Genomic DNA, 25,193 nt, shown 5'->3' on the forward strand with positions numbered 1-25,193 from the left:
CAACCTCCTCTGGCGCACCTCCTCCCCCTCCTTCCTCACTGACCTTGCTGTCTGTGTAGGGGTTTCTCTCACATTCCACTTCCCAAACTCCGCTGCAGGTTTCCCCTCTTAAATACATTCTCCCAGAGTCGCTACCGCCATTGCTGACGGGGTCGGCCTGGGCCAGAGGCGGGTCCGCCTGGGAGCCGGGGAAGCTTCCAGCAGCTTCTCACAGGAGCCACCCCTGCGGCCCCTCCCCCATTACTAAAAGCCCACCACACAAACACAATACAGATAAAGCAGATGCAACTAGGAGCTGACATTCAAGACAACAAAAGAAGTCCCAAGTATTTTGATTCATTTCTGTGGCCTGTCATTCATCTGAGGGGGAGCACCACCAATCTACTCCAAATCAGCAAACTGAAGCCAGCAGCAGAAGGAAACCACAACCTTATACTCCAAGAGGAGGCTTCAAAGGACTTTTACTGTTACTCAAGCTCATTTAGGATTTAAAAGCCTCAGGACTCAGCCATAGCAGTGCTTGGGACTGCAGAAGAGGATAGTTTGAGGGCTTAAAGCTATTTTACTTTTTGTACTACATAAACTGCCTACTACTGTTTCTGCCTCTCATTCAGCTTTTCCAACTCCAGTAAGAAACCTCCCTTTTACAGCACTGGGGATGTGAGTATACAGTGTAGCCAGGAAAAAAAATTAATTAAAATCCCCATTTGAAACCTCATACTGCAGCCAGGAGACCAGTTTTCCAGTTCTACTGCTTTCTCTTTAATATCCGTGAGAAATATAACCTAAACTTGGATTTATAAAAATTCTTAAACTTTCTTTGGTTTCATCAGAAGGAGAGATGTACATAAATGGATCAGAACATGGCTCACTGTTTACGGCACAGCATTTCCTTTTCATCACCTTTGCCCTGGCTGTGGAGTCTCTTACTAGCTACAAACACAAGAGTTATTTCTACATACAGGGGGAGATGGCATGCTTTTTCCTCTCCCTGTTATATTTATGAACATGCCCAAAGGGTACCTTTAAAGAAAACATACCAATGTTAGACCTCTGGAAAGCAAACAAACAAAAAATCATGGTCTAAGTCCATGGACCAATATGGCAACACCATCTGCCTCTTGAAAAACCTCTCCAGCAGGTAATTTCAGGTTCATACTGCTATATTTTTGAGCAAGGTCTCCAAGTGACTAGATTCAGTTAACATTAAACTAGTCTTCCCTGAATGCAAACATTGCAGGCAAGCCTGGACTGCCAGGCTGGACATTTTTCTGTGTGTGCTGAACAGCAATAAATCACTTCTAGGAACTTCACTGACAGAAGTCTTCAAAACTCATGGCAACAAGCTCAGCACCTTTTATCCATGAAGTGTGATGTGCTGCATCAGCTCTCCAGTTCTCTCAAGCCTAGCAAATCACCTCAGTGACATGGCCTCAGCACTGTTTCAGACCCTCACATTACTCAGAGGCATCTCAGTATCCAGTGAAGTTATTGACTTCCAAAAGGTAGAAGCAGCGACAATATTTTATGGCTCTGTCTCCACCCTCAACCAGCTCCAGCAAGGTCTTTAATGCCTATCTTCTGGGAAAAAAAGTGTTCTGCTCCTTTAATACATCACCTCTTTAAATTCATGGAGTCTGTGATCTGGGTATAGCTGTCTGTCAGCAGTGAATTGCCCAGAGATCAAAATTAACACAGTCAAAATTCATTCAGTAGGGGGAAGGAAATAGGGCACAAGGTATTTCACAGATCATTCTGCACAGAAAACTCAACCTTTTAACAGTGAGTTAAAAGTTAACTGAGGAACTCTCCTGCTCTGAATAGAGACCACAGTGGATCAGGTCATATCACCAAAAGCATTGTTTCTAACTATCTCATACACACAATCACTTCAGGAGGACTGAAGTCCCCAGAAAACATTAGTTGCTTGACTTGCTGATCCCCTTCCCAGAATATGTAAAGGTTCTTGAGATCTCTTGGACATGACTGTCTCATTTAAGTTTCCCATGACTCCTGGCTGATAAAGTGTGCAGAATCTTCACATCAGACAGGAGCAGGGGAAAGTACTTTATTTCTTTTTGCTCTACTTTCTTTCCTCATTTGCTTTTTGTCAGGTGATGTGTACCAAACCACACATTTGAACTATACAACCTCACTTAAAACCAAAAATATAATTGAATTATAGTACAATTTCTCTACAGTTCCTGTAATGTGTACTATTGTATGGACCTCTCTAATTCTTAATGCTACTCATCATGCTGATAATTTTTGTGTTTAATGTATGTATGGTTTTATTCTGAATGGTCACATGTCTTGGTGTTAGATCTACTCTTTTCTTTCTGAAAGTTAACAGAAGTCCTAAGCTAGAAAACATGTAGTGAATACACAGAACTCCAAAGACAATGATGACCCAACTGAGATGAGGGGGCAACTCTGTCACACCTCGACACAAAAACGTGCAGAACTGCAAAACAGCACCAGGCAATCTTGTTTATGTGATGCAAGAAAGAGCAAAAAGAATTGTTTATAGGAGGAGATAGAGGGCCAAGTTACTCACTCCTTACAACTCTCTTATCAGACAATTACAAGAGACATGGCATCATATTTCTGGAAACACAGGCTAAAGTCCCTCTAACTCAGACGTTTGACCGGAATATCTGACCTTTTCTGGACTTTATTCTTCTGTTAAATTATGATCATGAACTTTCCGACTGACTGAAAGTAGTGAGAACTGTGGAAAGCAAACTACTGAACATGAAAAGCATGGCAGGTTGGTTTTTTTTTTTCAAGCTCACAGAACTTTTGACGGTGTTCAGAGCTTACTCATAACTCTAAGGTCCAAACTGTCTGTCTGTTTTTAAAGTTACAAAACTACAGTACCTTTGTTTAAGCTGTGTAATACTGAATGTAGTTTTAAAGAAAAGGGCAGTAATAATAAAAAGCCTGAAAGACATTTTTTATTAGATGTAATTAAGTCAGATCCCTGTTGAAAAAATACAATTTTTTTGATCAATCCTGTGGCCCAAAAATGATAGGAATGATGCTTAAGTGAACAGGAGAAAATCCCCTTGGCAGAACGGATCCTTAGAAGGCATGTTTCCGAACATAGCTGAAGTGATCTTGGGTCAGTAACAACTATATGTCACTGCAACAAGTGTGAGAAGTAACTGCTGGCTCAGACCCATAATTTGGAAACACAAGGGTAGGTTTATAGCTCCCACAAGTCTCTCAAACAAGGCTGTGCCATGAGTGCACTTAAGCCCTAGCGGAGGACTTGCAGGTTCAACATGAACACTGGGTGCAATGCTAAAATATAAAAATTACGTACATCAGGCATTTTGCTTCTCAAATTATATTACAACTTTGTACTACAAGTACAAAAAGCACAGAGAATTTCAACATAGAAAGTAGCAACCTGTGGGCTCACAGTACACAACATATGACATATTTTTCCTCCTATATGTACCTACGATTTTGCAAAAACCTCTCTCTCTTCTAAAGCTCCACAAGATATTTAAAGAGTCATAAATTCTTCTCCTGCAGTTGTTTTTAATTTCTGTAGTGTTTTCTTGTGTCAAACTAGTGGAAATGCTTTAAATTGCATCCCCATTTCTAATGCCTCAAATGGATTTTTAAAGCATCTGAACTGTCAGAGCCAGAGTCTGACAAATGCAGATCTCTGGCTGCAGACCATGGGCTTCCCAAGAGATAATTTTCCTCTGAGAAATACAGAGTTAATGGTAAGAAATAACATGGCTCTACTGCTTCTTCCTCTTATTTCTCCAAGTCATACAAAAACAAGAGCACAATTATATCATGTTTCTGTTCTATGAGAAAAGAGGGCAAATGCAATTGTATTGGAATTATGCCAGACAAGAGAAAACCTGAACTACTAGAACTACGTGTTTCACAACAGGACTACAAAGCCAACCTCTTTTCCAGATACCATTAATCATATCTAAGAGACAAGTAGCCAGAGCAACTGACATCAATGGAAATTTTTAAGGCAGGACAGTGAATTCACATTTATACGGGGTCTCTTAAAACACATATACCTGACAAATTACTTTGTTGACAACTTCATTGTTGAGCTTTCTATACATAAGTAGTTGGGTAACAGGTATCAAATTCAGACATAAAAGGTATCTTATGACACCAAAGGATCAAAATCAGCTGTGCTGACTATATTAATGAAAATCATGTCAGATAAACTCATGAGAAGCTGTGCAACCACAGGAATAGGACGACAGACTCCTTCCATTTGTCAGTCCCTGGCTGCACAAGGGCATCATGTGACAATTACATGCCAAGAGGGGAGATGGCACTGATGCAGCAGGAAGCAATTAAGCAGGGGGTATATGATAAACTATGTGTATGTCAGTAGGAAAACAATTCCATTAAAAAAAATAAAACAAACATGCTCCTACTAAATGCTATTTCACTTGCATGCTCACCTCCAGGCATAAAAAAATTGATGCATTTTGCCCAAAGCCCTAGTGACGCTAACATCAATATTACTTTCACCCTTTTCCTCTCTATCAAGCTCCTTTGGGTCCATGGAAAGGCAGTTGGGGGATTAATCCCAACATGATTTATAGTGGTGAAATTATCTTCCTCATCCCCAATATAAAGCCTTAATCTATTTTGCAGGAAGGGTACTGCTTTAGCTCATATTTTATGGCTGGACTGAGATAGGGGGAGGTCAAATGGTTTGCCCAAAGCTGGAAGAGACCCTAGAGCTCATTTTGGATGGGAGTGTGGGAACCCGCTGACTGCCTATTATTCCCACTACCTTCTTGGTGCTTGTGACAAAGTTTTAACTACCAGCTGCTCTTTGATGAGTTCTCATGGCAAAATGGGAGGAAAATATTGATAGCTCTCTGTAACACCATCCAGGAAAGAATTGGAGAATTGAGCCCCCATGTCAATTCTCATGGGGCAAGAGGAACAGCCCAAACCATCAGAGCTTGTAGCTTTCTGTCCTTGCTAAGTACTAAAAAAAATAAAAGAAACAAAATGTTATCGCTTGTTAATAACTAAAGCCTTTGAGACTCCTGTATCATTTACAGACATTAATTAAGCTCTACATTTTTTCTGCAGTCAAGCAAGCATAATTCATTCTGTTTTCAGAGACAGCTACTGAAATGCTCACAGCCAAGGAGCTTTTACTAATTTATCTCTGGTGGTTAAACAAAAACTTTTCCGTGTGGATGACAGAAGGCAAAGCGACCCCGCTGTCTAACCACTCCATTCAGACAATGGAGGACGGGAAGGTGTTTAGTATGTTAACGGCACGTTTCTGGACTGGGGATATTTGAACCATTTTAAGCCAGACTCAAAACCCCCCTATCCCAACACACAAGCCATCAGAAAAGCACGGAGGTAAGCAGTGGGAAGACCAGGCCCAATATTGTAGAATAGAATGTGATTTGAATCGACAGTCTGCCTGAATCTCAGGAATGAAAATACTGCAGTCTATTTCTCAGTCTTGATTAGACAGTGTATCTCATGATAGAAAAACTCAACATTTTTCTTCCTTCTCAAAACAAAAGGAAACTGAAGGATTCTTCTTCTATTACACCTTGAGAAATCAGTGCACTGATAAAAAAAATTAAGGTTTTCTTAACTGGTGGAAGCTGAGATAAATTCATAGAAAAGCAATCTTCAGTAATGCTGACAAGAATCAAGCATCTTCATACTGTAACCAAATCTAACAACACAGCTACTTTTTATTGCCATAATGCATGCAAACCACAGACCATACAGATGTCAAAAGTACAAATGCTGATGACCTAAGGCACATTTTACACCCACTGTCTAAAGATAAAATGCAGTTTCATGTGATGCTAGAAGGATAACCAAACCACTTTTTCCCATTTAAACTGCATTTCAAAACAGCTTTGCTATTTTTCTTGCAAATTAGGATGACTTCAGAATTTAAATTTCACTCCAAAAGCAACACTGTAAATCATAGGGGCACTAATGGAAAAGATACATGCGTACACATGTTGCCCGAAACAACCTCAGCTTTGGTCTGCAGACACTGTTGTAATGCGCAATAAAATCAGTCATAAGCAATAACCATTTACTGCTATAGGTAAGGCAGGGGAAACAAACACTCCTTGTTTGTTTAGTCAACAAAATGTTGGCCTAGATGTGTTCATCTCATGTTTAATTCTGAGACAATTTCCCTGATGGAAAGATCTCTGGGTTATATTATTGGATATGTTATGAGACAATTTATATTTGGCCTTTACACAGACTTGTTTAAGCAAGCAAACAGTGCTGTGAAATTTCAAAGGAAATAACAGCTATGCTGCCCACATTCTCCCCCAATACTGAATCCTGACTGGGGCTCGCTGTACAGTACAAAACCACACTTACGTCCTGAGTACTGTTTTGGATTCAGAGGAATTCTCACTTCCAACTTCTTCACAGCTTGAGGTCTCCAGGTTTCCATACCTGAAAAATGAGATGGGTGTTTAGAGGAACCTCTACTGAATGAAAACAAAATCCCAAATAGCATAATTCATATACAATTATCATAAACAACCAAAAAGTGTTTCTAGCTCAAACTACAAATATGGAATCTAACAGTTGGGCAAAATTAAGGAGCTGGAAGATTATTTCATTTAGGAGGAAAAAAAATCCTAAAGAGACAGCCAGTATCTTCCAACATAATTCTTTAATTTATATGAAGCAGCCTGCACACAGGAGGAATCAGCCAAAACAGTTCCTTTGCTTACACTTCTAAGACCCTTTCTACCCATTTTCACGCCATCCTTTCCCAGAGAAGTATTCCAGTATGCAGTAAGGCTGTTAAGAGAGCCACTTTCTCCAGTACAGCTTCTGTTTCTCTAGTATTTGTCATTCCTTCTAACTCCAAGTGTGATTTCACACAAAGTTTTCTAAGCGGTAAGTGTCCATTTGTGCCAAAACTACTGACACAGTTGTCACAAGTGGGAATGGCCCATGGCGCTTGTGAAAATGCCACTGGGAAAGAGGAAACCATGGGCATAGCTCCAACAGTGCAAAGCAAAATCTCTTACCTACACAGGCAGCACATGTGCCTTGAAGGCAGGATTATGCACTTCATTTTCAATGGGAGTGCCCATTGTTTCAGATGTACAGCTCCATAAAGAATTTCATGGTTCCTTACAGGCAGCTTTAATGAAGACACACAATTACTCACAGTCCAGAATAAGGCAAGCTGATTTTACACATTCTGTGCTCAACTAATTGTGTCAGGCACCTGCAATTAATCTGGCTAGTTAGGAGAACAAGTGCATCTTTAAGTGTTTGTGCTACAACATCCTAGTAATGTCGGATAAAGTAAATACAGTGGGCTGTCCATTTGCATGTGAACCAGAAGGTTCATGTCAGAACTGTAACAAATTCATCCAAAATGTTTCAAATTATCAAAATAAGAGGTGGTAGTTTCATGCTCCTCTAAAGTATCAGTCTAAGGCTTCATATGTAAGAATCCCAGATCTGTACAGACATTCAACTAGCGTAACTGAATTCAAGCTCACTCTCACCAGCAGATCTGCTAGATTGTAAAGAACATGTTTTGGCACCACCATCCACCACCCTCATATTGATAGTCCACCCTACTATGGCTCACAATCTCAGAACTCCACAATACTTTAAAATAGGAACTTGAGTTTCAAGAATCTTATGACAAGGGCTTAACGTTGGACAATTCCACTGTGGATGGGGAAAGCTGAAGCAGAGAAAGATCAAGGGTTTGCATACATTCCAGTACACTGCAAAGTAAACCCAAACTAATAAAGGCAAACAAGTAGTCCCACTGATAGAAGCAGTGTAGCCACAGTCATAAAGAGGTCAGCTTGGGCTTACTTAGCCTTGAGAGTGCTGCAGTAAGACCACTTGCGTTATCTGAAACAGCTCATTTAAAACCAGATCTTGGCATCGCTGACTACATTGCAGGTAAACATAACAAAAAAAAAAATTTGCTCCATTTGTTACCACATATCTGTGGCAAAGCTGAGAACAAAATCATGACTGCTTGACCCCAGTAGCTTAGTCTGACCAATACATTGTGTCTCATTCAACCTAAGTTCCCACATCAGTGGTGAAGTATTTGGAAATCTCAGCATTTTATCTCTCCAGAAAAAAAAAGGCATAACACATGCATAAAAACTTGTAAACTTATGTTTTAAAGGGCTCAAATTCTTCTCAGTTATCCTGAAACAGTTGTGCTGGTCCTGTAAGACAGCAGAAGTATGATAGTAGGTTTTAAGGACTTCTTAAACCAGAAAGGGTCCTTAGAGGTACATACAGGATAACCCATTTTGCCGTTGTGATTTCACAGAGCTAATCCAAACATCTAAAGAAAAATATGCTTAGCTAAACTGACAATAGGGTAAGAATCCACTTCTAAACATGCTGAATAACACCTCCATCCCGCAGTGGTCACAGCGTATCACAACAGGAGTATTCACAGAGGAACCACTGCTTGGTACAAGAATGGCTGTCAATCTTGTTCTGAAATTTTTTGGTGCATCAATAGCCTCTGTGCTTTCTCCCATATTCTCCCAAGCAATTTCACACCCTGCCTGTGCTTTTTTTTATTGGGATCAGCACTACTGAAGCTGTAAAATTGAATAGATACCTCTTTCTGACTCTCCGCTATGCCCAAATTCACCACTTAATCCTACCTGGCCTCTCTCAGCTCTCAGTCATACCCTAAACACTCATTACTAGTGTTTGCAATTCAAAGTGAATGCAGTTAACTGTTTGAGATACTTCCCACTGCTTTACTGCAAGGATGGAATACATCAGAGGAACCTTAAGAACAATACTTCCAACACTTTGCTAAGCTGAAGTGTAAAGTTTAACCTATTTTTATTAGATTTAACTCTATTGGTTTCCAATAGTTGCTCTTGCAGACCTGTAGGTTGTCCTGCATTTCTGAATATTATAAGACTAGGTAACATATCATCTCACCAAGAAGATACAAAAAGAGCATAAGGGGGACATTTAGAGAACTATGCTGATGCTTTCTCAGTGCAGATTGCCCAGGACAGAATCAAGACATGCTGCTGATATAATGTACACTTCACACTATGATGGCTGCCCCTGTCCTGTTGCTAAAGGGAGAGGATTTCATTCTCCACTGCCATTTGCTAGATAAGATGACTAAAATACATCTTAGCCAATAGACAAAAGACATTTTTCCCCCTGCTGGGAGAAATATGCAAAGAAAGCTTCAGGTTTTGAATGACAATTAAATTTTTATATTAATTTTTCAAAACTTGCCATTAAGTCTTAGAGCAAAATTTATTGAGATGACTCACAGTGTCATTGTCCTAGTATTGTATGAAATATAAAATATGTATTTGCAGAACTTTAGGCATTTGCATTTAAATCCCACTAGAGACATACATGCTGATTTTTTATAATATGAATCCATAATACAGTAATAAAGAGCAGGCAACTTTCTGTACAAAACTGCAGAATTATATAACGCTTAATTATATTGCCAAATGTAAACCTCTGCCTATTTCCCAATGCAAGAGCTCTGCATGAACAACAGGTCATTAAATACGGGTTAGGAGGAGTTAATGATACATCTGATATAAAGAACAGTGTTTCTGCAGACTTCCACTGCTCTGTTCTCACCAGCTCCTGGACAAAGAGCCATTCACTACACAGCCTTGTATGAATGCTTTGCATACAAAAAGAGACATAAGAAACAAAAGGATCCTGTAGCCCACAGAACTTTTCAGCCTTGCTTGGCGTTTGGACAGTTATAGACTGCACTCAAAGGGACTGACTAAGCAAATGAGACCAGAATGTAATGGGTAGTAGTGAATATTTAAATACTGAAAAACAGAGTAGAAAATGCACCCCTGCATCTCTGTTAAGAAGGGAAGGGTAGAAGAGGGAGGAAAATACTCTTTGAATAACTCTGAAATAATAAGGAAAGGTGGTTCTCTGCAAAAGCCCCCAGAAAGCCCTAAATAAGGCTTGTAAGCATCAAAACAAGCAACTTGGAAGCACAGATACTCAGCAAGAATCATAAGGTGTTTTGAATTATACACACATAGATTCGTGGAAATGAAGTCGCTGCTTTAGCTGAGTAGACAAACCACCCAGTATACAGGAAAACAACAGATGAAAGAATAGATGCTACAGCAATAACAGTGAACCAAATGCCATATAAAGCTACTGTCCTAAAGTGCGGGGCTGTGCTACCAAAGGACCCATTCCATCAATGTCTGCTCTCTACCTCCATTTTCCTCTCCATTTACCCCCTATTGAGCCATCCTCCAGCACAAGAAATTAACTGAAAACGTAAAACTAACTTGTTATTTGCTGTCATTATCCAGCTCTGGCTCTCCCATCAAATGGTATCCATTCCCTTCTCTGTAAACTCCTTGAGATAGCAACCAGTTGCTACTTTATATGTGACTGTGCCAAGCACAGCATGGCCCCACTTTTAAGCGCTGCTGCAAGGAACATGATTACCAGGAGAAAATAAAATATGTAAGAAAGGAACTTGGCTCAGTTCTGCTTTCATCTGGACAGCTAAACATCTTTGGCTTCCATCACACTTGTGAGTGGTTAATTCCACAGCGCACCCAGTGACACTGGGGATACCAAAGGATCTCTGTGGAGGCATCATGCTGTACTCCCACACCCCAGGGGCAGGAGGAGCTGGTCTCCTTTTCCTCTCTCCAGGAACTTCCATCAAGTGTTTTCTTATCAAAATACCAACAAGATTTTTATTTATTTTTTTTTCCAAATCTCCCTACCCACTTCAACCAAACAAAGAGAAAATATCAGAACGTATAGTGTTAAAGACTTGGCAGGTTTTCAAAGCTGTCTGCTGCATTTAGGTGCCAAACTTCCATGAATACTAAAGGGATGCGGATGTCCAATTACTCTTAAATAGCTTTGAAAATACAAGTCATCCCCCTCACTTTTCAACATACCAGCTTATGCCCAAGATTTTGTTTAGTTTGACTTCTACTCTATGTTAAAAGAAAACTTTTATAGGCTGAATCCAGCCAAAAGAATGAAGAGGGCTCCAGTCTCAAATTTAATAAAAAGTAAGAGCTGAATTTGAAGTCCTGGAGGGGAAGAAAGAAAAACAAAACAAAACAAAAAACCCTACATCTTCCCCCTCCCCCCTGATTTACTCACAATCTCCAAGAAGTGTTAGAAGTTACTCAGAGAGCAAATAGCACATCTCTGATCTTACTAAAGACAGAAGTTATCAAAGGGCCCAATTTAAAGTCCATTACAATAAGCAGCATAGCACTAAAAATCCAATAAGTATCTTCTGACTGAAACACGGGGAACTGCATCAGTCTTTAAATATTCCGAATTGTACATTAACAATTTAAACCTTTTCATATGCCTCGTTTTGTATTTTCTGTCACTCCACTCACTCCACTGAATGTATCGTAGGGCAGAAACTGCTTTAGAAATGTTCCCCTCTGCCCTGTTGGTTTGTGCATTTCTGTGATGACAATACCAGCACGGGCTGTGGGAGTCAAAAGCACCACAAGGACTAGCACCGTGCAACTGTGCGATTCCTGCTGTGACATAACCGAAGCCATGTGTGCTTGGCTTTGGGAGGACTTCCTCCTGCTTTCTGACGTCAGGTGAAGAGGAGTAAAGGCAGTGTAAGCAACACGCATGTCCCTTTAGTCCATCCTACTGCACTGGGAGACAGAAAACTGCTAACTCCTCCGCAGCCATGCAGGAAATGAAGATTACAGTGTGCAGCCCAGAAAGGCCTCCTCGGAGCTACCGATGGCTGCAGAGCCTCACAGGCTCACAGGGCAGATCACAGCTTATTTTAACAGAGTAAGGCCCAAGCTGGGAAAAAGGTTTTGCCCAGAAGATTTCACAAAACCTCACTGCAGCATGGACCAATTTAACAAAAGCACACACTATCCAGAATTATTCAAACCTTTCAAAAGTCCATTTTTCTCTGCCCTAACGCTTCAGTTTCTCTTAAGTACAGCATCTGCTTTTTTATTTGCCTCTGTCACTCAGGGAAAAGCATCTCACCTTTTTTTGGACAGAATAAATGTTTCATGTCCCAAATTCAGTTAATGCTTGCACTGCTTGGACAGGGTACTCTGCAGACCACATCAAATGACCAACAGGTATCCCCCCTCACTTAGGGTACAATACATCCAGATTTCCAAGGACACTTCTCCAAGAGTCCCATGACTCTCTTTGTCTCATCTGAATTTGTGTATGTCTAATGCATACATCAGACAATCCTGCAGCACTCACAGCAAGGTGTGTATCCACAGTAAATCCAACATAAACTGAATGCACTGGACTTGAGGGGAACCCAGCCTCTACACATATAAATTTTGGAGGAAGTTTGTCAATGTGTACTTTCCTACAAAAAAAAAAAAGTATCCTACAACTGGGAGATGCAGATGCTGTTCCCTCCTACTCTATGTCAAGGAGCTGTTCACCTGTAAAAAATGGAAGGGCCTTTTTTGATCTGGCCACATCACCGTCCTCCCTTGGATGGAACAAGAGCTCAGCATTGCCATTCACAATTGTTCCCTTGCTCCACAATCGTGCTCTACCACCACGAATAAGAAGCGGGGCTCAAGCTCTTCACATGAAACTAAAATTGACAACTAATGCCAAAATCTTACTTGTTTTTTTAAGACATTGCCCTTTTCATTACTTTTTTTACTTCACTGGAAAACAAAATAGAAATACTTACAAAACACAGACTATGCACTGACACCTACTTTAGCCTCTGTACTGTTATTATTAAGAAGTAAGTTGCAAAAATGCAGACTCTTTGCTACTTATTCTACACTAATGTAGAGATGAAAACTAAGCTGGTTAAATTTAATTACTATCCATTTCTTTTTTTTATTTTTCCTTATAACGTCTGCTTTTCTTCACAAGCCCATATTCCACAGCTGCATGTAAATCATTCTAACTATTATAGCTTAAATTTCATCTGTATTTTGTCCCAAGCCATAAAATTCTAGATTATCCATGATATTCAAAAAGCCAAGAGAAGCATCCATGGATTCTTAAACACTACACTCCTAAGATTTGTGAGAGGGGAAGGAAGTGGTAACCTCCTAAGATCTCCTGTGGATTCTATCATTTATTATAAAAGGCTGGGAAAAATGTTGACAAGGTCAGGCAGCCTACATGCCCTTCCCTCTGAATGAGACATTATAACTTGCTCTGAGACGTACACAAGCCAGTAAGATCAGAATTGGGCTCAGAAGAGAAAGTTCTGTTCTATGGAGACTTTTTCCCTGTGCTTTCTTATCCTCTTCTGACATTTTCACCTCTTTAAAGCAGCATCAGAGGAGGGCAGCAGAGCAGACTTCCTTAGTGTCATGTATGCTCCTGACTTGCTGCTGTTCTAATCAACCAGACTACCCAAACTTACCTGAGATGTTGCTATAAATATCATTTACGCTATTTGTTTGAAGCAAAACTGCAGTATCCAAATTTCCCTTATTTTCCCTTCCTACCCTCAAAGCCAACCTCAGGAGGATGTCCCTCCTTAAAGCAGGGCTTCTACCATGCCAGCATGTTACCAAAAACCAATGGGACAGGAACTCAATCTCTTCAAGACCACAAGGACAGAGTAGTGCACAAGTTTGGCCCAAGATCCTTCCCCTCAATCAGCAGCCACTGATGCAGTGAGTAACAAGCACATCATCTTTAGAAGAGGACACCCTATTTTCCTGTTCATTCCTGCTTGAATGCTCTAATGAAGCCCCTTATAAACTGGCTATGCACACATTTCAAAGCTGAGTTAGTCCTGTCTGCTCAATTTCTTTTCCAGTCAAGACTGGTTTTCTCTCTTCTGATACCCTCCTGAGAAAACGTAAGAAAGACTCATAAGTCAGACTTGCCACTTCTTTTGTGCTGCAATCCAATTGTAATATTACAGATGTAATTCCCAGATATGAAAATATTAAGAACTTAATTGCAGAGTTAACTGAGTTAAATTGCACCAGCTATACAATTTATAGCAACCTTTACTGCATGAAACTGGCATTTTCACAGGAGCCCAAAGAGTTTAGGTGTCTCATGACTGATGATTCTCAGAGAATGAGTAATTACTTTCTTCAGGCTGTTTTTAAAATCCTATCATTAATACCTACATTAAAGAAAACAAAACAGAAATAGAAACTAAAGCCCATGATGATGAGCTTCATAAAGATCTTAATTTCTCCCCCCTCTCAAATTCCTGATCTTTGAGTACCTGATTTTATAACTTCAATATTTCACTAATTTTGTATGTTTCTATTTTTAGGTTGCTATGATCCTTTTCAGTAGGGGAAAATACAGGAAGAAAACAGAACCATTTATCTAGAGGACTCTACAAACTTCAGTGCAAAGCAAGATTCCCAAAAGACTTTTTCATCATCCTTAATACAGTGCAGCCTAACAGAGTTTGAACATTTTAATGGCTAGTGATGAAACGCCACAAAACAATCAAAACCACGACAAGGCTAACTGACTGTAGGATGGACTGCTGTTTCAATGGATTATCCCTTTGGCCCCAACCCCAAGTTTAAAATGCTTCAATCGCCAATTATAGAGAGATTTAATAATTTCAGTAGTCATTGAAGGGCTGAATTGACAATTCTGGAGAGGGATATCCTATATTAAGCGCAAAGGCGGAAAAGCACAAGCAGGGACACTGCAGCTGAATGTGCCTTCCCATGCCCCAGTTCATCCAGACATCCAGCAGCACCCACAGCTTGGCTTCTGGGGCATAACCACCTGGAGCACCCATTGAATCCAGCCAGGTGAGGTGACAAAGAAGAAAAGATCCAGACACTTGCACATGAAATAGTCACCTATCCCATACACAAGTTATACACACAAAGTCCTCTGCACAGAAGCACACAGGTGGACAAAACAGCCCAACAGCTACAAGACCCCTTTCCTAGTCCTGCCCAGGGGCTTTGCACTGACCAAAGAGCCAGCCCACCACCAAGGACCCAAGGCAGCCTCCCAGTGCCAAGAATTTTTCTCCAAAAACATCACTTTGGTGATCACCCAGATTTGATAGTAGATTCTAAACTTGCTTGTCAGATACACAGGATCTTTTATAATTATACAAATTTAAAAAGTGCAATATATGAATTGGTCTTTGCATAACACTTTTCTGCCTCCTGAGAACAGCAAAAAACGAGATACAGGTGTGTAAAAATATGGATGTGTGAAAACCCAGGTCGAATTCCAAAACTGTCACAGTGAGTTAAACCCTTACTCTCTCTTTGCCTCAGTATGCTCCTCCTAATTATCTGCATCATAGTCAATTTCTCTCACTGTTTATCATCTCTTGACTGTAGAGGGTCTTCAGGGTAGGGGCTGTTGCAAACAATTCTAGGCATGTTTGTACAGTGATTTGTAAAATGAGGTCACAGTCTCAGGTGGGACATTTATTTGCTTTACTGAAGTAGCCTTAGTAAGAGAGAAATAAGAATGGAAACTACTAAAAATCAAAACTATGTTGAACTGGGTGGGGAACACACATAAAGATGCTTTCTGGGCGTTTAAACGGGATACATGAATGTACTTTAAGACAACTTAAGAGCCTTTAACTGAAAAGCAAGGTGTGTATCATCGGATTTAGAGCCACCTTTGACTGACTGATTCACATTATTTGAGCTACTTGCAAGTTCTCGTTGATTACAGAAAGTTTCCCCAGATACACGTCAATTAATACATAAGAACCCTGAAAGAGCAGTCGGGCAATCCACCAACACAGAGCCATAAAAACTGCACTGTTTGGGGAATGATATTTAAAACAGCCATTTTGGGCAAAGTATTCTTGCAAAGGCTACTATTTTATTTATTCCAACTTTTTCTGTTAAAAATGTGTCTTTATAAAAGTAAGTAAAATAAATCATATATGAAGCATTATTGGCCGAAGTGACAATATATATGCATACAACTGTTGGTTTCTCCTATAAATTTGTGGCTTTTTGGCAATTCACTTGCTTAGGAAGCAAGAGATTCTCATGACACACTGTCACTTGGCAAGCCAGCTCCTCTTTAAAGTTAGTAGAATCCACACAAACTTGGTGTCCTTTCATATTTTATTCTTCAAAGATATGTATGTCCAAAACATAGAAACCAAACCTGAGGGTATAGAAAGAATTATCCATTCAAAAGAAGGAATTCCTCAACATTTTTATGTTCTTGTATATATGCACTGTCAACTTTTATTGCTCCTCATGTTCTACGTCAGAATTGGTATGGACTGAGACGTAAAGCTCACAGTAGTAAATCTAACTGTATAGTCTGCTCCCAGGATGGCTGCTCTTTCTTTATCTGACTTCTTACCTCGCTGTGAAGTTACTGCACTTGAGCAACCACAGCTATTACTACAATCACAGCAGGACTGGCAGCTGGGCATTTCAACATCACTACTAACTGAGCCACATAAGATTCCTACAAAGCAAGTGGTATTATGTTCCTTTTCAGATACAAAAGAAAAACACAGATAACTTATCCATGCCTTGTTCCTTATCTACCTAGTGAAAGAGACAAAATTAAAACCTAGGAGTTCTTACGCTACTCCTCTGTTCTAATTACTATATGCCAAAATAACATTTCTGTACATCACTTGAGTTTGAAAATGCAATAAACATGATACTCCCAAAATAAGATCACCTCTGACCCAGTCAAGTCTCAGAATTTAGGGCGAGGAAACTAATGATGTGGGTTCTAAGCATTTATACAGATATAGCAGTTTTACCATAAAAGCTATTCTTATAACGTTAAGCAGTTCTTGTGCTGTCTGCAAAAATTTATGACTGCATGTTCATGTGAAGTAATAAAAGTGGCTAGTGAATTCTTTCTTATGTTTGCACAATCCCTGTTTCAAATCAGCAGCCCCCAAACAGGAGAGTTATGTCTGAAAATATCAGTATCCACCAAAACATAGGAATCTATTCTAGGTATGACTTTGCAGCCCACGCATTCTGGTTTTGGGCAGGGAAGCTACATTAATTTTCTTGTGTCAGTCCCAGTTTGGTTCCTTAGCAGTCAAACATGGCACACTTTACCCACTTGGTAACTATGCTTTAATGAGAGTTGGGATGTGGGCAGCGTGCATTTACGGATTTTATGTTTATGTTGAAATTCTGAATTTTGCAGTATTCTTGACATCTGTCCATCGGGTTATTAAGTTCATGTCCACTAAAAGTAATGAAAGAAATTCCTGACAACATCCCCCTGTCATGTAAACGATGGCTCAGTTTCCATTATATACTGGCTCTTACCTGTGGAGGAGAAGTTCCAGTACTTCCTTAGTAGAAGCAAACGCCCTGTATGTTGACAGAAAGATACTGATGTAGGTAAAATCATTATCCCCAAAAGCTGTCAGAAGGTTCTCCACAAGTTTCTCCAAAGTTCCAGCTTTTATTGTCCTGATCTTGCATGTTTCGTACTGGCTGACAGTATGTTCTGGAGGTAACTGGTCCCCTTCAGCCTACAAAGTTGAAACAAAAACAAAGCACAAAAATCAGACAGAAGCCAGATCCCTGACACAGCTTTTACAATGAAACACAGATTAAATTCCTTCTTTTCACAGAAATAGTCCATCTTTAGTTACTAAATGATTTTGTCAGTTTGGGCTCTCCAAACATCGAATGCTGTATCAAATAATGGAGGTTTTTAGCAAGTTTATCTTTAAGATATTTCTCTGATATGCTCCACAAAATATTTTACAGTCTAACTGCTATCAAGTTATCTTATGGTCCCATCATATATTATTTTCTAAAAGACAAATCCATTATCCCACAAAGAATAATAGTACTGGAGGGAACAACAGTGGTGATTCAGTCTCTCGCTTAACTTCTGAATAAACATGAAAACTGACCACAACTTTAGCATCAGCACTTGTGATTCTCTTGCTGAAAATACCAGCTCTGGGTTGCCACACAGAACCTAGGGTCACGAACACATGCGAAACATTTCATGGTATTTTTGCAAGGAGGGTGTCAAAGTCATCTTGCAAACATGTCATCATAACATTTCAATTTTCTCTTACAGTTTCCATTTGGCACAATATTGTCAACAAATCCAGGGTTTGGTGTTGGGGGTGTGTGTGTTTTTCAAACAGCATTTGTTTTTAATGCTTACGGCCTGCTTTAAGTATGAAATAACTAGAAACATTCCCTTAAATTCTGCCACTATTTAGAGGACAGTTCAGAAAATTATTTTCGTGACTAGTTTAAATACTTATTTGTTAATTGCGTGTGATAAAAAGCTTTAAAAATGGGATTATAAATAAAAAACATCAACAAGAGCAATCTAACAGAAAATTTCTCTCTACCTTTTCAGTTGGATGTCTCTGGGAAGAAAAGTTCAGACCACTAACGTAAAAAAGGCTGAACTCTACAGAAGCAGCATGGGGAAACGTACAGTTCCCCTTCCATTGCTGCTGTTTAATGGGGACCAAACTGACTGACGTACTGCATCCTCAGCTTGAGGAAAATGTGCTGTGAACGCACCTGCCCTTTTACCTTGACTGCAATTACATGACATGCATAATCACTATTTAATCACTATACTCACATATAACCAGCACTAATAAAACTCCAGTAACAAAAAAGTCATTTTCCTTCAGAGAAAGAAATGGCTTGAGCCTGTCCGAGTGTCTGCAACCATGAGTAACTTGCAACATTTTTTTTCACAGATCTTATAGCTGTTTTAAACATGTATAATTTGTTATATAGTTGACTTAAAGGTGTATCTGGAATTATATACAACACCACCATTACAGAAACACTAAAAGGATATGTTGTTACCACCGCTATGTATCTCCTCCATTCAAATTTTCCCTAAGTAAAACTTGCTCCCCCCAAATATGAATTTTCTTGCTGACTTTTCCTCTTACAATTAAAATATACTTTTGAAAATAACTAGTTACACAATACAACTGCTTTCAAACAGGGAAGAAAGTCTGCACCACTGTATTTAACTATTAATTTTCTATCCAGCAGATTGCCCTGCTCACAATGTACTGACTTGCGGCCATGTTCTACTCAGTGTGTGTAAAAACCTCTCATTCACTGATGTGATTGTGTACCAAACAAGGGCAGAATCTGCTTCCAAGATTGATACATGCACAAAATTTTCCATTAATTGCAACACTGCAACTTCCCCGAGACATCAAGTTGGGAGAATGTTAAAAAAAAAAAAAACAAACCACCACACACCAAAAAAAACAAAACAAACAAACCCCCCCCCCAAAACCCCCAAAAACCAAACACCAACCCCAAACTCTGAAAATCTAAAACTGAGTTTGTCAGCAAAACATTAAACTGCTAGAAATCATTTTAAGAGACTTTTAGGGATTGTTTGTATTTGTATTATTTTAGCAATTCTGCCTGTAAGTTTAAAAGGAAAAAGGACTTGGCAGACAAGCTCAATAACAGACTTTCAGAATAAGACATTGTGGGCTGAGTTAGCATGCTAACAGGAAACTGCTCAGTCTGGATTTAATCAAGAGGCCATCTCTTCACTGACATAACCAGGCTACCCAAAGGCAAAAGAGTTTTCATGTTTGTTTTTGTGTTGTCTGCTCAGAGGAATACTGTATCTACTGCTATTAAAAGATATTCCTAAACCTCTTTGCAAGTTTTGACAGGGGCACACAGTGATCACTGTTATGTGGTGCCAATTAAAGCCACCAGAAGTTTTGCAGTGTTTTGTGCATCAAAACAACAAAAAAAGTCTCTCTGGCTCCTTCTGTTCCTCTGCTATCAACTCATCCAGCAGCCTAACAAAGGTGCTGGACCGCAACATCTCAGGGCTTCAGTAAGATTTTCTTGGTCCTCTACAAGGCTGAAAATAAACAAATGTGGCATTTTATAGTCTGATTTATTTTAGGTTTTTTAAACAGTCTGACTTTGATTTTTCAGGCAGTGGATTATGGCCTTGATAATCTGCAAGTATAACTGATGAGCCAAGAGTTTCCTACCAGATAAACAGCATCTTTCAAAAGCAAATGTAGAAAGATTGAACGGAGGTATATTCTTGCAAGTCCTCATTTTTTGAGGTTGCACGGGTACTGATCTGGTGTAATTCTAACATCTTTACTAATCCTCTGCAATGTTGTACCTTTAGAGGGGCCCACTCTCTTTTAAGGCGATCGTCTTACGGCTATACAGCCCAAAACATTACCCATGTATACAGTTCTTGTTGAAACAGGAGAGCTCCGTGCAGGCTAAAAAACATTCAGGCTAAAAACTTCCTTCAAACACAAACTGACTCCAAAACCAGCTGCCGATGCCCAGTACTGAAGGAGCTATAATTCGGTTCCAAGCTGGTTACAATTAAGGTCCTGACCTTGCCCTGTACAGGCTGGCTCCTGAACCCACACACAATCTTACTGACTCACCAAGGCATTGTGAAAGTGCGAGATAGCCACGCACACAATTGCAGGATGAGGAAAAGATACGAGTATGAGCATAATATCCAACAGACGTCTTCTCTCTGCTACAGCCACCAATACAGGGCTTGAGTAAGCAGGTCCTAAGTTAAAAGCAGCTTGGTACCAGCATAGCTGGTTACTAGGTGTGTAAAAGCAACACTCCTTTATGAATCTCGTGAGACATGATGTGCAACCTTTGATACCACAATCTCCATTTCCCATCAGTCCTTCTCTGCAATAACTGGCCAAGATACACTGATCTCTTGCCATTTTACCTACTGATGACAGGAAAATAAAGAAAAACCTCCACATGCCACAAAGTTGCCAGGTATCTCACTCAGTTTGACAGCCAAACTACAGATCTAGAACCCACAGCCTCGTGGGCCAAAGGTACAAACACTACCTGTTAAACTTCAATGGGATTATAAATTAATTATAAACTCCACCATCTCCTAAATTAATGGTACATCCTAGCAGGAGGGAGTAGAGACTCAGGGTAAAAAAAAAAAAAAAAAGCTCAAATTTTGAATAGTACAAAAATGGGCTGCTACCCAAATAACAACATACAGAATTGTAGTCATTATTTCACAAATATCACTGGAAACAATCGCTTTTACCCCAAAAAACACTGCTCTGCAGGTTTTTTTCCAATGCAAATATTATCTGTTGGGATTTTGAAAGTGAGAATCATGGAATGAAATCAATGTAATTGTTTTTCATTAGGCAGACTGAAAAAAAAATATCGGAAGAAAACAACTGGGATGAACCATAAGTAAATGAGATATCAAATATTCTTCAGGCTTAGTCATTTAAAAACTTTACCACTTTACTAAAGAAGTGGTATAGAAGTTCTGCAAAATTCTTTTCAAGAGTACCTAACTAACTAGTGTGTCTTAAACTCAATTTTTACTGATTTTGACAGATTTTTAAATGCTTTTGACTTTCCTTGAAACTTACAGCTTTTCCAGATGGGGAGTTTTCCACTCTACACATTTTTATTAATTTACTGGACAGACACCCTATGCCAGAATAAAACAGCCTAAAGTGCAGTCACTTGTAAGTTAACTAACAATAAGGCACTCTAATCAAGAATGACTCTTTCATTTCACTGTTTGCCTAAATGTGAATCAGCTTTAACCTTCTGAAAGTAGGAATAAGATGCTTTTTGTGATCTTGCCCTTTTTTTTTTAATATTGCTTTCTTACACACATGCTCTCCAGCATAAGCCTTTAATATCTACACTCATGGGGGGGGGGATAAAGAAATCATGGCATGATTAAGCTTCAAAAGCTCCAGAAATACAAGCATCCACAACACCAGTCTGAGAGAAGAAAAACCTAGGGTATCCTTCATTTAACATGTAGTCACACATCACTTTAGTCAAATATTTTTGTAAAGAACAAACGCAAAGATATGAACAACTCATTTGACATAGCGGTCCCTTTCAACAAAGATCTTAATGAACTCTGTAATTGAGCCTGCTCCCCTTAGAAGGAAGAAAGCAAGATTGTCCCGTAGGTATATTGACAGATAAAACCCACGGCAGCTGACAATCATGCTGAACTGACTCAAACTTGCACACATTGTGCTGACCTCCCCCGCCCCCCATCCACACCACAAGACAATAAAAAAAAAACAAAAGCAAAACCAACCCTCTGTGAAAAGTGGTAATTTTGCGCTAACGATACCACATAACAGTTCACATTAAAAAGAGCAGTGACGGGACAAAGCTTATCAAATTAAGTCTCAGGTGTTTCAAGCGTCGTCAGGGTAGGCCCCCGGGTGCACACATCCACACTGGCTCTTGCAATCAGCTCTGCAATGCCAGCAGTATTTAAGAGCCTCGTATCCCACCAGTCTCCTCTCTGTCCTTGTCCTCCACTCTGCAGAACTGTCAGCCTGGCAAACAGCTTGCATGAGATAAGACTCTGATTTTGAAGCAGAATTTCCACTCTAGGAAACTGTGGCTTGACATGCAGGATTTGGGTGGCCAGAGGTAGGATCTCTTGCAGCCTGCAGACTCCCGGCAGCTTGCCTTTGCAAGAGCGGCTGCTTTTATAGTACAGTGCACTTGGAAGTAAAATGACTATGGAGCTCTCCACAGAGCTCTCTCCGCTTTGCTAACTCCCATTTCCTCATTTTGGATGCTGCTGAAAATCAGAATTCTGCATGTTGACTGCACCAAACTCAGAAGCCAAAATAACTTTATGAGCTCTTTCCTATGATCTGACAGCTAGGGGTATTCCTGGATTTCCAAAGCTCCACCCTTTTCCCTTCCTTTCTTACCACATAAATAACCTTTCTTGGCAGCAACCCAGTTTCCAGGACCAATTAATTCCATGATCATTATATAAAAGGCATTCTCATTTTCTCGTATCCTTAGAGCTCACAGCCTGGCTGGTATCTGTCTGAAGAGCTGGCAAACAGTAACAAAAGCTGTGGGTCAGATTTAGAGGTAAAAAAAGAAAAAAAAAAAAAAAAGCTCCTCTTACACAAATGCTGTTGCTCAGTTAGAACCCTTTCACTCAGGCACCTTGCAGCTACTTAAAGCCACTCTGGGGAAAATAAGAAACAATGTGCATACCATGGTACTGAGCTGTGCATTCTCACACCTTCTGAAGTTATGCAAATTTAGACTCATTTGGATATCAGTGAACTATGTGGGACTAGCTCTAAAGGAATCAAAGCAAAAGTAAAGCAGCCTAATTTACACATCCCTCTCACTGCATGCATCCAAAGGAGTTTAAGCAAGTGCATTAAGAAATTGAATCTTCAAAGAGGTCTACATTAAAATGGCATTGTCCAGCTCTTACAAATGGTGAAACTTATTCAGCCATGGGAACACAAATTCCTTCTCTGAATTTGGCCCATTTCTTAGAAGCATCTGTGCAGCAAAGGAATGTAGCCATATTATTCAGTGAGAATCAAGTCCTCTGAGAGGTTCACTAAGCAGCATACAAGCTTTTTAAAGAGGCCAAAAATTGCCCCAACAGCTTAGCCCCAAATCTCCATCTCTAGCTATCTTGTATGATTTAGGCACTTACCTTCTCATTGCTTCCTACCTACAAATAGTTCCTTCTCATCCTGACTCTCACCCCTCTTGCTAGAAGGGCTTTTAACACAATCAAGACAAGCCCTCCCACCCTCTTCTCTTGCCTGACTTACTGTCTTCATTGTATCAGCTGAACCTGAAACATCAGATTACTTAAACCCTTTTCATTTTTGTTGGCCGTCTTTCATAGTTCTACAGTTCACCACAATCTTGTTCTCTCTTAAGTATGCCGGGGATGTATTATTTTCATAATACGTCAATATGTATAAATATTCCTTGTGGTAGTTTTGATCAGACATTGAAGCTTAGCAAGTTCCAAATTTAAAATAGAAAAGCAAGAAAAAGAAACCAATAAGTCAGGTAAGACTCTTAGACATGTTCATCTTGCATTGTTTGAGGAATAGCTGTCATCAAATGACATTTACTAGAAACACTCTTCTAATCCACCAAACAAATGTGTCCCATATTAAGTACCTTTCCAAAGCCCTTCTGTATTAGAAGAGAATTACCTCTGTAAAACTCAACATCCTCCTCTCTTCGGCGCATAGGAACACCAAAAAGTCCGATCACCAAACTGAGCAGTAAATAAATACTCAAAATAATAAACAGCTAAGCGAGTAGAGCACCAGAATGAAGGCAAGGAAATAGGTTTTATTGCCCATTTTGGCAATAAAATCAGCCCATTTTGTAAAATATTTTGACTTGGAGATGAAGGATGTGTTACATAGTGTCTCCATGAGGGAAGAGCTCTACATGGAGTCTTTGGACTTGAATAAAACAGTCAGTGATGAACTGTCAAGCCTAACAAAAGCTTTTACAGGTATGGATTATAGAGGGTGCCTAGAAGAGGGAAATAGGCAGCTGGGGCAGTTCCCCTGTGCCCTAGAAACAGTAAATTGTAATTATTGTTTCTGCTATCAATCCTTATCTTAACTTGCCTTCTCCCCTCCCCAAACCCTCATTGCTTCCAGTCTGTCCTGGAAATTTGTAGGTGCCAAAGCTTGCTTACAGTTCCCAGGCTGAGTTACTTACTAGGAACCATAAAGGAGAAAGGAAGGGGTATTGACTGGGGAAAAGTAGTACAAAAATGTGGTCAACTATTTCACTTGACTCTGAAACAGCTTTCAGTAATCCTGACTACAGATTACGATAATAGGTATACTGCACCTTCCATCTGAGGAATACTTAGAGGTTCAAGCTCACAGCACAGCAAATATTGTATTTACGTACACAATACAAGCCTCAATTACGATTATCTGAAAACACAGCATAATTAAGCAGAATGTTTCTACTGCTCACCACCCCAGAAGTTAATATCATCCATGTCTATAAAACGTTAGACAAATCAGATTGCACACTGGCCACCACTAAGTTTAATCAGAACTACTAGCTGACCTTTGCAACTATTTTCTCTGCTCACACATTTTAACTAATTTCAACATTTCAAAAATTTTAGCTGCACAAAGCAGAACATCTGTTGACTGCAGATGATAGGGAGTTCGGCTTTTCAGATGACAGTCTTGCAGAAAGAAGAGTCCCTCCTGGGAAGTCCTCAAAGGTGGCTCAAGAGAGCCTTAGCACTCTGGAAATTCAAGCCATGGTAATACTAGCCCTGGGTAAAGCCATATGCAAGACCCCTGGGTGCCTCAGTTTTTCCAGCTATGGAAGGGCAGATTAACACTAACATCTTCTACCATT

At 39.8% G+C, this 25,193-nt stretch overlaps 1 protein-coding gene across 1 annotated transcript in view; it reads right to left on the bottom strand.

The window, feature by feature from the left end:
- Window positions 1-25,193, bottom strand: part of RGL1 (ral guanine nucleotide dissociation stimulator like 1) — an 80,875-nt gene that overhangs the window by 37,298 nt on the left and 18,384 nt on the right. Inside the window, exons 3-4 of the mRNA XM_069789591.1 lie at window positions 17,286-17,494; window positions 6,385-6,462 (exon numbers count right to left, since the gene is read on the bottom strand). Of these exons, the coding sequence (XP_069645692.1) occupies window positions 6,385-6,462; window positions 17,286-17,494 (287 nt within the window). The remainder of the gene's footprint in view (window positions 1-6,384; window positions 6,463-17,285; window positions 17,495-25,193) is intronic.

Source organism: Haliaeetus albicilla, chromosome 8 (genome assembly GCF_947461875.1).
Source record: "Haliaeetus albicilla chromosome 8, bHalAlb1.1, whole genome shotgun sequence".
Lineage (NCBI taxonomy): Eukaryota > Metazoa > Chordata > Aves > Accipitriformes > Accipitridae > Haliaeetus > Haliaeetus albicilla.